This window comes from Hemibagrus wyckioides, linkage group LG02, assembly GCF_019097595.1.
Source record: "Hemibagrus wyckioides isolate EC202008001 linkage group LG02, SWU_Hwy_1.0, whole genome shotgun sequence".
NCBI lineage: Eukaryota > Metazoa > Chordata > Actinopteri > Siluriformes > Bagridae > Hemibagrus > Hemibagrus wyckioides.
In genome coordinates, this window is record NC_080711.1 from 2,123,928 (window position 1) to 2,141,427 (window position 17,500).

A 17,500-nucleotide genomic window follows, 5' to 3' on the forward strand; every position below is an offset into this window, starting at 1 on the left:
ATTTGTGTACAATGTTGCAGTGGTGGTTCAAGTGGTAATGGCTCTGTAGCGCTATAATTGTTGATGATCAGGGTTCAAGCTCCAGCTATATATTGGGAGAATATAGTCCGGTCAGATGAGACCAAAATTGAACTCACTGGATGACATAATACAAACAATGTTTGGAGGAGAAATGGCACTGCACATCACTCCAAAAACACCAGACCAACACTGATGTTTGGAGGAGGTGTAGGGTGGTGTGGGGTGTTTCTCAGCATACACTACTGGCAAACTTCATATCATTGAGGATGAATGGAAGGACATACCCAGACAGTCTTCTGCTGCCATCTACCAGGATGATGAAGATGAAATGATAGTGGACATTTCAGCAAGACAATGATCCCAAACACACAGCCAAGGAAACTCCCAACTGGTTTCAGAGAAAGGAAACTAAAGCTGCTAGAGTGGTCCAGCCAATCACCTGACTTGAGTCCAATTGAGAATTTATATAAAAAACTAAAGAACAGAGTTCTTAGAAGATTTGTGTGGAAGAAGGGGCCAAAATCACCTGAGCAATGCATGCAACTAGTTTCTCCATACAGGAGGTGTCTTGAAGCGGTCATAGGCTAAAAAGATGATTTATTTTCATTTTTCATCCCTTTGTGGACAGTAGATAGCTCCATGGCATCAATTTGTATATAGCTCACTGGATGCTGATATACACTGATCAGGCTAAGCAGTACCAGGTGAAGTGAATAAGACTGATGATCTCCTCATCATGGCACCTGTTAGTGGGTGGGATATATTAGGCAGTGAGTCAACATTTTGTCCTTAAAGTTGATGTTAGAAGCAGGAAAAATGGACAAGCTTAAGGATTTGAGTGAGTTTGACCAAAAGGGCCAAATTGTGATGTCTAGACCACTGGATCAGAGCATCTCCAAAACTGCAGCTCTTGTGGGGTGTTCCCGGTCTGCAGTGGTCAGTATCTATCAAAAGTGCTCCAAGGAAGGAACAGTGGTGAACCGGTGACAGGGTCATGGGTGGTCAAAATTCAGTGATACACGTGGGGAGAGAAGGCTGGCCCGTGTGATCCGATCCAACAGACGAGTTACTGTTGCTCAAACTGCTGAAGAAGTTAATGCTGGTTCTGATAGAAAGGGGTCAGAATACACAGTGCAGGACGGGGCTGTTTTGGCAGATCTCATGTCCAGAACATTAGGCAGGTGGTCATAATGTTCTGCCTGATTGGTGTATGTTATATTTGTAATAATATTCAGCTCTGGGTTACTGATCAGAAGGTCAGAGGTCATGAGGTTAAGATCCGAGTAACGTATTTGTTTTTGTTTCCATCCTGAAAGCTTCACTAAAACACTGAACTCTCAAACAGGGCTGCTGCTTCTGGTGTAATTAATATCTTTTCTCTCTTTTTTCTCCAGGTTTGATCGGATTCTTCATCACGTTCGGGATCTGCATGGGCAAAATGGGTGAGAAGGGAAAGATCATGTCCGAGTTCTTCAACATCCTCAACGAGATCATCATGAAGATGGTGTCCATGATCATGTGGTCAGTGACGCTGCATGTATGTGTGTGTGTGTGTGTGTGTGTGTGTGCCAGATGCAGCTGAGCAGATAACAACATGGAGTCCGTGGTTGTTCTTTCCCTGAATCCAATCATTCCTGAACAGCTGGTTCTCGTGTCTTCTAACCCCGGCTCATGAGTTTTAATCCCTTTGAAGAAAATTCTGGAGGATTTTGGGAATTTTTCCTGTGTTTTTATGCTTCTTGCTTGTGTGTGTGTGCGTAAAACCCAACAGACCTCACCGGGTCTTTATTTGTGTTGTCACTTTGACGGGATTTTAGAGATTTTTCTATCATTATGAAGCTCGCCTGTGTGCAATCAGCTAGCGTGCAACTTTCCTAACAAACAACAGAACAGGAAACCGTTTACAAAACCGACCTCACGCGGCCGAGGAGCTGTTTTTGTTTTTGCGAATAAAGTGAACGATCGTAAGAAAGAGAGGCATTGTGCATTATCGGGACGTCACGGGGGAACAATATCAGAGTTTAAAAATTAGAGTTTAGAATTAGGAAGAAAGGAAGCAACAGCTGAAAGAAAGCAGAAGAGAAAATCTATCTGTATTAATGATCTGTGTAAGGATGATACGGACAGTGACACTCGGCAGGTCGGGAGCCAGCTAGCTTAGAGTGAAAGCATACGCTGTTCCTAGATGTATCACACACAGCCTCGCTCGAACCTGGCCCTGAATCAGCGCCAACCCATTGCAAGCCATGCCGACCTGAGAGCTGGAACCAATAAACAACTGATATGGATAAAGCCTGGACTCATGGGAACGTAAATCTGCGGTGAGATTAAACACCAGACACAAGCTCCGAGCTCGGAAATTAGACCTGAGAAAACCCAGAGCGGCCCGGTCCACACCGGGTCCCAGTTAATGAGTATACGTTACACCATACAGCGCAGGCCCACGCGAAGAACATCATACACATAATACACACACACGCGTGACCTTTGACCCGCATGTCAGGGGAAAAACGTCCTGCAGTGATAGAACGCAGGCCTGCGCTGGGAATAATCCCCTAGATACAAACACTAGATCATCGTTCCATCTAAACCTTCTGGATTTGGGTTTCTTCTCCGGACCACACGACGAGACGTACCGCTACGCTGCATCACGAATCCATTACCTGTCTGATCGCCTGATCCGCTTCACACCCGACGCCGCTTTGGATCACAGATGATGTTTCAATTACAGAACCCAAACAGTTTACAAGCACAGAGTAAAACCTCTGGGATCGCTAACAGCTGAGCCGTCATGAACAATTATAGTGCTACAGAGATGAACGTTCACCATAACCTCGCCTTTTTCTCTAAAGAAGAGCTTTTTTCTTTCTTTACAATAATAATTTTTAATAAAAATTTTAAATGTAACACAGTTACACAGAAAATCTTTATTCAGCTAACAAGGAATCATGATCACCGAGCCCTCTAGTGGACAGAAAGAGGATTGTGACCTTATAACGTTCCGTGGAATTCAGAATCATGTCAGTGAGTCAAATCATTTGATTCACCTACACTACAAGAGTCGACTCTTTGGGCTTCCAAATGGTTTTATGCCTTGTTTGTTTTGTTTTTGTGTGTTGTTTTTCCAAAACCAGACAATGTTTAGGATATTTATGATAGCAGTGAACTACGCCTGAAATTGTTTCCCAGAGTTCCGAATGCACCTGGAGACATTTTTGTTGTAACCATGGAAACATGTAGCTACTCTAAGATGCTAATGAAAGTGAAACAGACTGAAATTAGATACAAAGCATTTCGTCTGCATTATGGGAGCATTAGTTGTTTTTTCTGAAACTGCCCCCGGTGGTGTTTGTAGGTACTCTCCGGTCGGCATCGCCTCTCTGATCTGTGGGAAGATCGCCGCTATCGGTGACCTGGAGGCAGTGGCCCAGCAGCTCGGCATGTACATGGTGACGGTGATTGTTGGTCTCATCATCCATGGCGGAATCATCCTGCCCATCATATTCTTCTCCGTGACTCGGAAAAACCCTTTCACCTTTTATTCCGGGATCTTCCAGGCCTGGATCACGGCACTCGGAACAGCCAGCAGGTAAGCAGCTCTTTCAGAAGGCTCTGTTCCTGGTCATGCATGAATACGTAGCGGAGAAAGTTCTGTAAGCAGTCACTCAGGAGCATCTAAGCCAGCATGGGGCCTCCAGAAAAGGTCTCTACTGGGTTTTTTTGCTCCCGCCCATATACACAAAGCTCCGCCCCCAGTAACTGGATTATAGAATTCAAACAGAATTAGCATTAGCATGGACATGAGTGGCACTGTCAAGTGCACTCGACCATATGACGGTGATAAAAAAATATGACTTCTTGAATAAAATTCAGGAGTGATGTCACTAATTCCACGTCTAGCTTTATCCCCTTCAACCGTAGTAAAGTCCTCCATCTTGGAAAAGCTTTTATTAAGTTTTATTTGCTAACAGGAGATGCACTGGGTGCTTGCTGATTTCAGCCATTTTTCCCATGTGATCAGACTGAAATGAGGGCAGAGAGAAGGGACATTGGGGAGTGGCTATAAAATGACTGACAGGAGGGTCATGTGAACAGAAACCAGCGCTCTGTAGTGAGGGTTTTCTCTGGTGCGACTTAAAACTTTTTTTTTTACCATCACGCTTCAAATGTTATTCATGAATAAATAATAAAATCAGACTGTTCCTTTAACCTGTTTGTAAATGCAGTCAGAGTCATTAGTAGTGCTGGACCCTGACCTCCCACTGACCTGCAGACCAGTGTGTAATCCAGTCCCATGTAGACGAACGACATGGGAAATGAAAGCTCCTTAAATCTGTCTCTTATAAAAGAAAACGTTAAAGCAGGTTGTGCTGTTAGTGTCAGCTGGGAAATTACACTCAGACACACGTGATGCTCTTCTGCTCTTTCCATTAACTCAGGGGTTTGATGTAGGTTCCAGAGCCGAGAAGAAATAAATGTACAACATCTGGCTGGAGATACCTGTGAACTCTGGATATGAACTCTCTCTCTCTCTGTCTGTCTCTGTCCCCCCTCTCTCACTGTCTCTATCTTTCTCTCTATCTTTCTGTTTCTCTGCCCCTCTGTCTGTCTCTCTCTCTCCCCCTTCTCTCTTTCTCTCTATCTTCCTCTCTGCATCACTCTCTCTCTGTCTCTCGCTCTGTCTCTCTCTCTCTCTCTCTCTCTCTCTCTATCTCTTTCTCTGTATGTCTGTCTCTTTCTCTCTCCCTCTCTCTCTCTCTGTCTCTCTCTCTATCTCTTTCTCTGTATGTCTGTCTCTTTCTCTCTCCCTCTCTCTGTCTATTTCTGTCTCTCTCTCTTTTTCTATCCGTGTGATAGAACAACTTCTCGAGAAATTTTGCTGAACATCCAGCTGTGCCTTATAACAATCACCAAGCTACAGAATCATCATGGGATGTTTAATAATAATAATAATAACAACAACAACAATAATAATAAGAATAATAATAATCACCACCAGTAGCTGCTAAGCTGTCTCACGCTGCACAAAATACAGCTAGCAAAGATCCTGCTAATATCAAAGCTCTTCGGTCAATCCACTTGATCTGTAAATCAGATATCGGGGTAAGATTTTATACCTGAGAAGAAATCAATTCAACACACAGGTGAGAAATACCATACACAAACCAAGCAGTGCTGCTCACACGTGAGTTCACGTTCCGTTACACTGAAATCCAATCATGCGGAACTATTTCACGTTAGAAGCACTAATATCTCTCCGCTTAGGGTTTTTTTTCACTGTTTAGGCGACATTTTGTTGTGATTTGTCTGGTGGGCGTGGCTAAATGATCATCTATACAAAGAAGAAAACCTTCCAGGAACATTTAGTTCAGTTCCTCCTCAAAAATAACCCTTTTAGTATCATTTCATTGCTTGCTTAACATTTTGGAAATGTTTTGAAATCTGTGTCACGCTTGATTTGTTACTCAGTGTTACAGAGAAAAAAGGTTTCGAACTCAAAGAACAAACAGAACCGAATCCCCGGGTTCGAGTTTCAAAACTCTAACATAACACACAATATATTCATGAAGAGCTTTGTATTGAGTGTGTTCAGCATTTATATAGTGTGTGTGTGTGTGTGTGTTTTGCATCAGAATAAATCTGCAGTTCATCATTTATTTGTTTTGTATTTGGGTTCTGTTTCATATTTGCTTGTTCTGTGTAATAAATGATTTGTTCTCATTTGTCCGATTCTGGATGAGTGACCCGCCACATTTCCCCCGATTCCTTCTTTCTCACTTTTCTTTCATCCCCAAAATTTTATTTTCTCCCCCAGCGCCGGGACATTGCCCGTCACCTTCCGCTGTCTGGAGGAGAATCTGAAGATCGACAAGCGGGTCACTCGGTTCGTGTTGCCCATCGGCGCCACCATCAACATGGACGGCACGGCGCTTTACGAGGCCGTGGCTGCTATTTTCATCGCCCAGATGAACGGCATCGAGCTGGACGGAGGGCAGATCGCCACTGTGAGGTCAGAGAAAATCACTCTTCTGGTTTTAGAAAAAGGCATGCTAAGTAAAGCTTATAACAGCTTTATGATCTATAAACACGTAGTAAAGTTTACTTTTATATTGTTTTAGTACTGCTGTTAAAACACACACCTCATGAGCTTTTCTTATCCTTAAAACGCTTTCCTTGGAATATTTTATATAAAGTTTATATATAGCAACTGCTCCTTCTCAGGATGTTTATGTAGTGTTAATGAAAGGAGTCAGAGGGGTTCACACTTCTTTGTTTTTTTTTTACTCAATAACATAACATGCTGCAGATTATAAATTAAAGAAAATGTAATGGAGAACCGGAACGTTCCATGTTGTGTAACTATAAATGGATAAAAACATACAATGGATCATTGTTTAAAAACAAATCGAAATATATGATTGGTGATGAATGACTGAGGAGTCAGAGGAATAAAACATGCAGGGAACACGCCGTAACAGGAAAATAATCAGTATTGTGATCTTCTTCCGGTCGCATAATGATGACATCATGGCGCTCTGCAGTATGACAGCCACTCTGGCGAGTGTAGGAGCTGCCAGTATTCCCAGTGCTGGTCTGGTCACCATGCTGCTCATCCTCACCGCTGTGGGTCTCCCGACACAGGACATCAGCCTGCTGGTGGCCGTTGACTGGCTGCTGTGAGTCTTCACAGTGTGTGTGTGTGTGTGCGTGTGTGTGTGTTACTGAAGTGATTTATGAAGATTCACACCAGACCTTATGACATCACAATTTGGAGCTGACATTTAAATTATGTATGTGTGTACAGTGTGTAGTTACTGCATAGTGTGTGTGTGTGTGATTTAGTGACAGAATGCGAACCTCTATCAACGTGGTGGGCGATTCTTTCGGAGCAGGCATCGTGGACTTCCTGTCTCGGGCGGAGCTTTCTCAGATAGATGGAGACATTCCCCTATCAGACGAAGAGTTTGTCCCTCCTCCCCCTCTCCTCACCGATATCGACCTGATCGACCCTATTTGCCCTCCAGAACTGCCCCCTCGTTTCCCCCGGCCCCTGAAACTCAACCACCACCAGCAGCAGCACCAGCAGCATCATCAGCCGCATCAGCAGCAGCAGCATCACTTCCACCCTGCTGCGTCTCTGAGCCACTCTCGCTCTCACTCCACTCGCTCTGCTCGCTCTCTGTCCCCTCGCTCCGTCCAGTCGCCCTCGCCTCTATCCGTGTGCTCTCACTCTCCCCATCCTCACCGCACACACTCGCCCCGCCTCCTGAACCGCCGCTCCGAACATGCCTACTGTGCTCTGCCCTCGCATGACCCCCAGGTAAGGATTACAGAGTTCACTAAAATATTACAGCTTTCCCTCTGGCACTAAAAGTCATCAAAACTTCACCTTATCAACAACTTTTTGTAAACCAGAGCATGGATTTAATCCGTTTATTATTTAGTGAGTCACAGTTACCATAGAAACGATAAAATATCAGAATAAATCCGTTAAAAGAAGTCCGTCTGCTTTAATAGAAAATGAATCCACACGTTTAATCCAAATTTAAGAAGTGATCAATTTAGTATTACTATTCATAAAGTCAGCCATTTTGTCAATTTCCATCCCACAATGCACTGTGTTACACTGTACAGTGTGTGGGGAATAACCAGCAGCTACCCATAATGCACTGGGTTTATAAACAGAGCTCAGATATCAGCGTCTCTTTTGTGCGGAGATGAAGATAAAGGCTCTTTTTCTTGCTTTCATATCTGAGATTTCCGTCTGAGATTAGACTCGGCCGGTCAGATCGGACTTCCTTTCCGTCCCGATTAGCATCTCTGTCTGTTATTTAGAGTCTCATGAATGTGAAAGCAGATCGTTTCAGCTTGGATTTGGAGCAGATTCATGTGTTTACACAACCATTTCATAACATTTATCTAAGCGTTCACATCTGACGCTGAGATCAGACTCTCTCTGTCTCTCTCTCTGTCTCTTTCTCTCTGTCTCTTTCTCTCTGTCTCTCTCTCTCTCTCACTCTCTCTCTCTCTCTCTCTCTCACTCTCTCTCTCTCTCACTCTCTCTCTCTCTCTCTCGCTCTCTCTCTCTCTGTCTCTCACTCTTTCTCTCTCTCTCTCGCTCTCTCTCTCTCTCTCTCTCTCTTGGACCTAAACACAGCTGCAGGATTTTACTAATGCACTTCCAGCTCTTTGTGGTGAATATGCTGCATTACTGAATCAGTCACTAGAACAGCAGTGCAGCTGCAAATCGACACTTTGTTATGGTAATGCGCTCGCTATGATGCATTAGCGTTACTATAGCAACAATTCGTGTACGGTGGACGCTTCTTATTAAAGTGTGTAAAGTAGCTACAAATGGATAAACGTGGCTATAAATGTAAAATTAGAGTAGTCGAGTAAGAGGAATAAAGCATTTCAGGATCATCTGCTGTAGATGAACAACGAGTCAGAAACCGGAGGCAAGGAAAACGTCTGAGTATGAAGCAGGAACTAACATGCACTGAAAACAGGAAGTAACCGGAAGAGTATGGAGTGACACGGAAGTCCTCAAATTTCGGACGAGGGCCCCTTATGGTGGCTTGGAGGGGGGGAACTGCAGGTGGAGTCATTATACTCTGCTACCTTTTTGCTAAATAAATCTTTAGTCTCAGTCGTAAGCCAGCTTTAGCATCCTTGTTTCCCAGTTGCCTAGCAACAGCACTTGACCAATGCGGGGGGAAAAAGCATGGGAATTAGCGTAAATAACTTAGATTATACATTTAGGATTGTGTTTATGTGCATTGGTATTGTAATCATACACAATATTTACTAACCACGCCCACTTTTGTCGTCTGCTCAGGCATCCACGCTGCCGCGGGATTACAGGGAGCGACACCGAGAGCGAGAGCGAGGCAGCGAGAAGCTGCGCAGACGAGAGAGAGGCCGAGAGAGTGAGACGGAGGAAGACGAAGAGAGAGAAAGGATGATGGACGAGGGCAGCGAGGGAGAAGAAAGCGACGACACCGCCTACGACCGCAGTCACGCCATCCCGCCCTGCGAGCTGCCCTGAGGGCGGGACTCGCCCTGCCACACCCACCATCCGCCCACCTCTACACCACCTCTACACCATCATGAACTTATAATTCATTCACATGAAGGTTCACTCACTTAGTTTTTTTCAGAATCCTTGTGTCCCGCCCTTCATTCCTAATTTTGTGTAAAAAGTCATTCACTTACGATTTACGATCAGCTTCCAACTGGGATTTTAGATTAAAGTAAATCAAGACACTTTCAATCAGGACAAAAGTAATGGCACCCTATAAAAGGAGGAGGAGGAGTTAGTGCGTGTCTCTGGTAGCTGGTATGCCGCAGTAGCCGAGCTGCATTAGTGGATTTGTGGGCGTGGCTATAAATATAAACATCCTTGCTGTTTATTAATATACACGTGGGTCGAAAGAACATTTTGTAAATGTGTTGGGATTTTCAAAGACAACATTCACACACACATTTAAATGATTAGTGTTAATTATAATTATTAAATATTTATTCTAATATTTATTTTAATGATTTATAACCTTCGAAAGCAGTTAATCCATGCGTGAAGCTATTTAATAATTTTTTTATCATATTTTATTTTCCTTCATCTGTAAATTCAGTACTTTAGATTAGCGCACAGTTAAATATTTAGATTATTGCGCCTTCTTTCTTTATTTCATTCTGTTTCTTTTGATTTGTTGATCAATTAGGTGAATATCTATCTATCTATCTATCTATCTATCTATCTATCTATCTATTAGATTGCAGTATTTTGGTGTATGCTCATGTTTTCGGTGTGCGTTTATTCTCAGTGTGTCAGTAGTTGAGAGTGATGAGCATCTGTCTCTCTCTCTCTCTCTTTCTCTCTGTCTCCCTCTCTCTTTCTCCCACTCACGCTCTTTCTCCCCCCCTCTCTGTCTCTTTCTCCCACTTAAGCTCTCTCTCTCTCTCTCTCTCTCTCTCTCTCTCTCTCTCTTTGTTCCACGTCCCTTTTCAGATCTAGTGTAACGTATGAAGTAATAAACTTTCAGCGAATCCTTTCATTTCCTCTTCATCTGCAAGTGGCTGTCTGTTTTTCTGATCGTCTGAGTTCATGTGGAGATGTTCTGCTTGTGATTTCTGCTTCGTTTTAAGACTGAAGTGTTGTTAATAATAAGTGAAGTCTTTAATAATAATAATAATAATAATAATAATAATAATAATAATAATAATAATAATAATAATAATAACTCCTGGATGAAGGAAAGACTGAACTCTGAGAAACCATCAGACTTAATCTGCTTTAGGACAGAAAGACATCTGAAGAAAGAGAAGAGGGAGAGATGAAGAGAAAGAGACAGATGGTGTAAAGACACCGGTCTCACAGCCGTTAGAGATCAGACGACGTCAGAGAGGACAGAAGAGGACAGAAGCTTAAGGAAGATGTCGACTGAGGACTCACGTGACTTCAGTGGTCACTTTAACATGATGGATGGAAAAGTAGCCTGGATTTTGATGGGTCATGGTCACGGTTGCCGTTGGTTACCAGCCTTTCAGCTGTAGACCTCTTTGGTGTCTGTAAACAAAAAGAAATAATCTGTGGAGAATTTATTTAGGAATCAGATTGATGTGAGCTGTTTGCTCCTGCTTTAAGCGTGTCCATGTTGATGATTGAGTGTGTCCGTCATGTTCCACTCCACAGTGGAGGTTAATATACACTTTTCTATATAGTTACACCACCACAATAAATAAATAAATAAACACCTCCAATGATAATGTTTGTGCTCTAAATTTAAATAAATAAATAAACACCTCCAATGATAATGTTTGTGCTCTAAATTTAAATAAATAAATAAACACCTCCAATGATAATGTTTGTGCTCTAAATTTAAATAAATAAATAAACACCTCCAATGATAATGTTTGTGCTCTAAATTTAAATAAATAAATAAACACCTCCAATGATAATGTTTGTGCTCTAAATTTAAATAAATAAATAAATAAACACCTCCAATGATAATGTTTGTGCTCTAAATTTAAATAAATAAATAAATAAATAAACACCTCCAATGATAATGTTTGTGCTCTAAATTTAAATAAATAAATAAATAAACACCTCCAATGATAATGTTTGTGCTCTAAATTTAAATAAATAAATAAATAAACACCTCCAATGATAATGTTTGTGCTCTTAATTTAAATAAATAAATAAACACCTCTATTAATAATGTTTGTGCTCTAAATTTAAATAAATAAATAAACACCTCTATTGATAATGTTTGTGCTCTTAATTTAATTCCGTACAAAATTCCTGATAAAAACAATAATCGCGTCACTAGCAGCATATATTTATTTATTTATTGTGTCACAGCGCCTCCTATAGGCTGCTTCAGGACACTGCATGCTTCCGGGGAATCTTCTTTATTTTTATCATCTTTACATGGTGTTTATAATACAGTTTACTATAAATGATGGTGATCATTCTCAGCGCTGATCCGACGCAATTATAGTTATCGTTTCTATAGCAACAGCTCAATCACAGGGGCGTGTCCGCTTCACGTTAACAGGTTTAATAACGCGTGTAATCGCCGATGGGTAAAATGATTCTTTAACTTGGCGCAGTAATAATTCCGCTTCATAACAGTATTTTACTATAACTGCACGAGACACTGAGATTCCTTACTGTACAGTTTACATCACTTCCTGTAGTAAAAATGAGGAGTTTAATAAACCGGAAAGAAAGAAAGAAAGAAAGAAAGAAAGAAAGAAAGAAAGAAAGAAAGAAAGAAAGAAGAGAAAGGTAAGGAAAAGAAGAGGAGAAAGAAAAGGAAGAAAGGAAAGGAATCATTTAATTTCTTAACGTCTCACTTAATGATGAAAATACTCTTTATTAATTATTAAATACATTGTACATAAGGTTCACACTGGTTCTTAGGATAAATACAAGTCTTAAAAAGAATATGCGCACACACACACACACACACACACACACACACCTCTCTCTCTCACACACACACACACACACACCGCTCTCTCTCTCTCTCACACACACACACACACACACACACCGCTCTCTCTCTCTCTCTCTCTCACACACACACACACACACACACACACACCTCTCTCTCTCTCACACACACACACACACCTCTCTCTCTCTCACACACACACACACACACACACCTCCCTCTCTCTCACACACACACCCCTCTCTCTCCCACACACACACACACACACACACCTCTCTCTCTCACACACACACACACACACACACACACCTCTCTCTCTCTCACATACACACACCTCTTTCTCTCTCTCTCTCTCTCTCTCTCTCTCTCTCTCTCACACACACACACACCTCTCTCTCTCACACACACACACACACACACACCTCTGTCTCTCTCACACACACACACCTCTCTCTCTCTCACACACACACACACACACACACAATATACAGAAATAACATTGGCTTCCTTTTATCATTATCTATTATATACTACGTGCTGTTTTGTGTTCGCTTTAAGACTCTTTTAGTCCATCTTATTCTGTGATATTTCTCTCTCTCTCTCTCTCCGGCGCTGCAGCTTCTTTCCTGTCGAGTCCAAGCAGAAATCTTTCTCTCACAACAAATATTTAAGTGCTATCTCCACACAGATCCAAGCATTAAGACAACTTCAGTAAAAGAAATAGAAATAATTACACAAATAGAGATAAATAGTTTTTTTTAAAAGAATGAAGATACTGGTCTTGGTTGTGTTGTGTGTGTGAGTGTGTGCGTGTGCGTGTGTGTGTGTGTGTGTATGTGCGTGTGTGTGCGCACGTGTGTATGTGCGTGTGTGCGTGTGTGTATGTGTGTGTGTGTGTGTGTGTGTGTATGTGAATTTGTGCGTGTGTGTGTATGTGCATGTGTGTGTGTGTGTGTGTGTGTGTAATAGTGGAAGGCCCAAGTTTAAAGGAAAGGTTTGGAGAAAATAAATAAATAAATAGTCGATCAGTAAAGCTAAAATTCTTTTTTTTTTACGAGGGTTTTATTCCTCTTACACCACAGCAATATTACAATCTGCTGTTTTTATCAGTTTATTGTTACTCCTCTGTACTGCAGATGTTTAAAAAAACTGACTGTTACAAAGCTCTGACACCAGAGACTCCTTCCATACATGTGAACTAAACATCTTCTTTGGAGTACTGTACTTGCCTTACTATAGCAACCAGATAGTACCAGAATGAGCCTGTTAATGTAAATCAAGCTAAAAAGAATAAGCTCTACACCTTCCAACCAATCAGAATGGAGAATTCATCAGTGCTGTGGTGTGATGTGAGGATGATATGTGATGTGATGTGATGTGATGTGATGTGATGTGATGTGATGTGATGTGATGTGATGTAATGTAATATCATGTCATGTCAGGTGAGGTGAGGTGATGTGATATGATGTGATGTCATGTGATGCAATGCTCTGTGATGTGATATGATGTCATGTCATGTAATATGTAATGTGATGTGATGTGATGTGATGTCATGTAATATGTAATGTGATGTGACGTGACGTGACGTGGCGTGATGTGATGTGATGTAATGTGACGTGAGGTGGTGTGATGTAATGTGACGTGACGTGACGTGGCGTGATGTAATGTGATGTGAGGTGGTGTGATGTGACGTGACGTGACGTGAGGTGGTGTGATGTGATGTAATGTGACGTGACGTGAGGTGGTGTGATGTGACGTGACGTGGCGTGATGTGATGTGATGTGAGGTGGTGTGATGTGATGTGATGTGATGTAATGTGACGTGGCGTGATGTGGCGTGATGTGATGTGATGTAATGTGACGTGACGTGAGGTGGTGTGATGTGATGTAATGTGACGTGACGTGAGGTGGTGTGATGTGATGTAATGTGACATGATGTGACGTGAGGTGGTGTGATGTGATGTAATGTGACGTGACATGACGTGAGGTGGTGTGATGTGATGTAATGTGACGTGACGTGAGGTGATGTGATGTAATGTGACGTGAGGTGGTGTGATGTGATGTAATGTGACGTGATGTGACGTGAGGTGGTGTGATGTGATGTAATGTGACGTGACGTGAGGTGATGTGATGTAATGTGACGTGAGGTGGTGTGATGTGATGTAATGTGACGTGATGTGACGTGAGGTGGTGTGATGTGATGTAATGTGACGTGAGGTGGTGTGATGTGATGTAATGTGACGTGACGTGAGGTGGTGTGATGTGATGTGATGTGATGTAATGTGACGTGACGTGAGGTGGTGTGATGTAATGTGATGTGACGTGAGGTGGTGTGATGTGATGTAATGTGACGTGATGTAATGTGACGTGATGTGACGTGAGGTGGTGTGATGTGATGTAATGTGACGTGATGTGACGTGAGGTGGTGTGATGTGATGTAATGTGATGTGACGTGACGTGAGGTGGTGTGATGTGATGTAATGTGACGTGACGTGAGGTGGTGTGATGTGATGTGATGTGACATGAGGTGGTGTGATGTGATGTAATGTGACGTGACGTGAGGTGGTGTGATGTGATGTAATGTGACGTGATGTGACGTGAGGTGGTGTGATGTGATGTAATGTGACGTGACGTGAGGTGGTGTGATGTGATGTAATGTGACGTGAGGTGGTGTGATGTGATGTAATGTGACGTGACGTGACGTGAGGTGGTGTGATGTGATGTAATGTGACGTGAGGTGGTGTGATGTAATGTGACGTGACGTGAGGTGGTGTGATGTAATGTGACGTGACGTGAGGTGGTGTGATGTGATGTAATGTGACATGATGTGACGTGAGGTGGTGTGATGTAATGTGACATGATGTGACGTGAGGTGGTGTGATGTGATGTAATGTGACGTGATGTGACGTGAGGTGGTGTGATGTGATGTAATGTGACGTGACGTGACGTGAGGTGGTGTGATGTGATGTAATGTGACGTGATGTGACGTGAGGTGGTGTGATGTAATGTGACGTGACGTGACGTGAGGTGGTGTGATGTGATGTAATGTGACGTGATGTGACGTGAGGTGGTGTGATGTAATGTGACGTGATGTGACGTGAGGTGGTGTGATGTGATGTAATGTGACGTGATGTGACGTGAGGTGGTGTGATGTAATGTGACGTGATGTGACGTGAGGTGGTGTGATGTGATGTAATGTGACGTGATGTGACGTGAGGTGGTGTGATGTGATGTAATGTGACGTGACGTGACGTGACGTGAGGTGGTGTGATGTGATGTAATGTGACGTGATGTGACGTGAGGTGGTGTGATGAAATGTGACGTGATGTGACGTGAGGTGGTGTGATGTGATGTAATGTGATGTGATGTGACGTGAGGTGGTGTGATGTAATGTGACGTGATGTGACGTGAGGTGGTGTGATGTAATGTGACGTGATGTGACGTGAGGTGGTGTGATGTGATGTAATGTGACGTGATGTGACGTGAGGTGGTGTGATGTGATGTAATGTGACGTGATGTGACGTGAGGTGGTGTGATGTGATGTAATGTGACGTGAGGTGGTGTGATGTGATGGAAAGTAGTCTGAAATGTTTAGTGAGAGACTTATTATTATTATTATTATTATCTACAGTACAAAAAAATATTAATAATAATAATAAAGAAGCAAACATAAAGCTGATCGACTATACAGATATATATATATATATATATTTAAATTGTGTCTTAAAATTTCTCCCAAACTTCCTTTAACGAGGCTTTGTCCTGATGATGTCCTGTGATGTTGTCTTGTTCCTGTTTCGGTTCAGTTCGTGTCTCTGTAGACTTTTTATCCACTTCCTGTCTTTTCACTCCATCCAGGTTTTTCTCTCACTAACAGCTGGATGAAGGAGTTTCTTTACTTTACACCTCTCTCTCTCTCTCTCTCTCTCTCACATTAGCTCAGTTTCCATCCACATGTTTCACAAACATATGTTGTTGTTTTTTTTTAAAAAAAAAAAGATCAAATACTGTTACTTAATGCTATAAAAGTGAGTTAAGCCTCCTGGTGGTCCAGCAGCAGGATCCCGACGCTCTCATTGCCGCCACCAGGGTACGATTCCCGGGCAGGACGCTAACCCAGCCACTGAACTCTCCGTGTCGGTCCCAAGCCCGGGTTAAATGGGATGAACTTCCGCCTTCAGCATTTTTTACTTTTCTGATTAGATTTATAGTCGCTCAAATCAAAGACATTTAATATTATAATACCTTTAAGTCTTTTAGACTCCTCCAGACCACCAGGGGGTGCCAAGACTTTTACAGTAGACGCGGTAAAACGTTTTTAAATGGTCAGCGCGGCTTCCTGTAGCGAGAAAAGAAATTTAAACTGCAATTTACATGACGTAATTAAATGAGGTTACTAGAACAAATGAACCATGAATAAGAAATTAATGCTAATTCATTGGATTTATTCTATTTGTCCAGTTTCTAGCTAGCTAGCTAGCATCTAGTGCTATACAGTCATATGAATAGTGTGTGTGGAGGCTGGTGATCAGTTATGTTCAGAACCAACCCGATTGGGTCACCGATAGTTTGAAGTTTGTGGGTGTGGCCTGTTAAGCATTTAACGGCAAAATATACAGCCTATAGAAAATGTTTGATTCAAATGCTGCTGAAGTTTAATTTCGATGTCAGTCTTTGTGTTAGCATTTTTTTCAGCTTAGATTAGCAAAGCATGCTGCCTACGCTCAGCAGACACATGCTACGTATCAAGCGTTTTTTTCCTTTGTTATGTCTCTATACAGGTTTAAATACAGGCTATGGTAAGAAACCACGGTTTGAAGACTTGTCATGTGTCAGACAGGGACTAACTGGAAGTAAAGTGAGTGTCTGTGGGGAAACTGGAGAGGCGCTAGATCACAGGATTGTTCCGAGGAATCGTTTAAGCCGGACGTTTGGATTTGTTGCTATTTTGCATCAGAGCTAATTTGCACAGAAGTGGAAAAATCTCACTAAATCTCATCTACTTTTGTTGCTTGTGAATCTGAAGGAGGTGGTGGTTAAATTAGAATTTCAACAAGTGGATGGAATATCTGCTCTCTCTCTCTCTCTCTCTCTCTCTTCTTTTCTCACACTTGGGTCACGAGCGGTTCTCCTCGGTACACGTTGCCCGTTCTCTGTTCCCCAGCACACAATCCAGCGAGTAGAGTCCCGTTCAGCGGCGCACAGATCCCTCTGCAGTTCACGCCTCCTTCCAGCGGCGCATAGTCGGGCTCTTCGTCTCTGTCCCCGTCCCCATCCTCGTCCTCGCTGTCCTCCTTCTCTTTCTCCCACAGTGAGGTGTTGACATGTGTGTACTCCTGGCTGTCCTCACACTCCATCTCACGGTGGTAGAAGTAGCTGAAGTTGGACACGATGACTGGAACAGGAAGCGAGATGGTCAGGACGCCAGCAATGGCGCACATGGAACCCACCAACTTGCCCCCCACTGTCACAGGGTACATGTCGCCGTAGCCCACTGTCGTCATGGACACCACGGCC

The 17,500-nt window shown here is 42.7% G+C and overlaps 2 protein-coding genes across 6 annotated transcripts in view; one reads left to right on the forward strand and one right to left on the reverse strand.

The window, feature by feature from the left end:
* slc1a9 (solute carrier family 1 member 9) overlaps nucleotides 1-10,799 on the forward strand; it is a 27,169-nt gene extending 16,370 nt beyond the window's left edge. For 2 of the 4 annotated variants that reach the window (XM_058375790.1, XM_058375799.1), the window contains exons 6-11: nucleotides 1,416-1,542; nucleotides 3,377-3,610; nucleotides 5,837-6,031; nucleotides 6,564-6,698; nucleotides 6,865-7,342; nucleotides 8,861-10,798. In XM_058375790.1, the coding sequence (XP_058231773.1) occupies nucleotides 1,416-1,542; nucleotides 3,377-3,610; nucleotides 5,837-6,031; nucleotides 6,564-6,698; nucleotides 6,865-7,342; nucleotides 8,861-9,070 (1,379 nt within the window). In that variant the 3' untranslated portion in view covers nucleotides 9,071-10,798. Of the gene's footprint in view, nucleotides 1-1,415; nucleotides 1,543-3,376; nucleotides 3,611-5,836; nucleotides 6,032-6,563; nucleotides 6,699-6,864; nucleotides 7,343-8,860 lie in introns of all 4 variants that reach the window. The other 2 variants (XM_058375806.1, XM_058375784.1) reach the window with 2 other exon arrangements.
* Nucleotides 10,800-15,485: 4,686 nt separating this feature from the next.
* Nucleotides 15,486-17,500, reverse strand: part of kcna7 (potassium voltage-gated channel, shaker-related subfamily, member 7) — a 12,457-nt gene continuing 10,442 nt past the window's right edge. For both annotated transcript variants that reach the window (XM_058375824.1, XM_058375818.1), the window contains exon 3: nucleotides 15,486-17,500. This exon is cut by the window's right edge and continues 503 nt beyond it. In XM_058375824.1, the coding sequence (XP_058231807.1) occupies nucleotides 17,089-17,500 (412 nt within the window). In that variant the 3' untranslated portion in view covers nucleotides 15,486-17,088.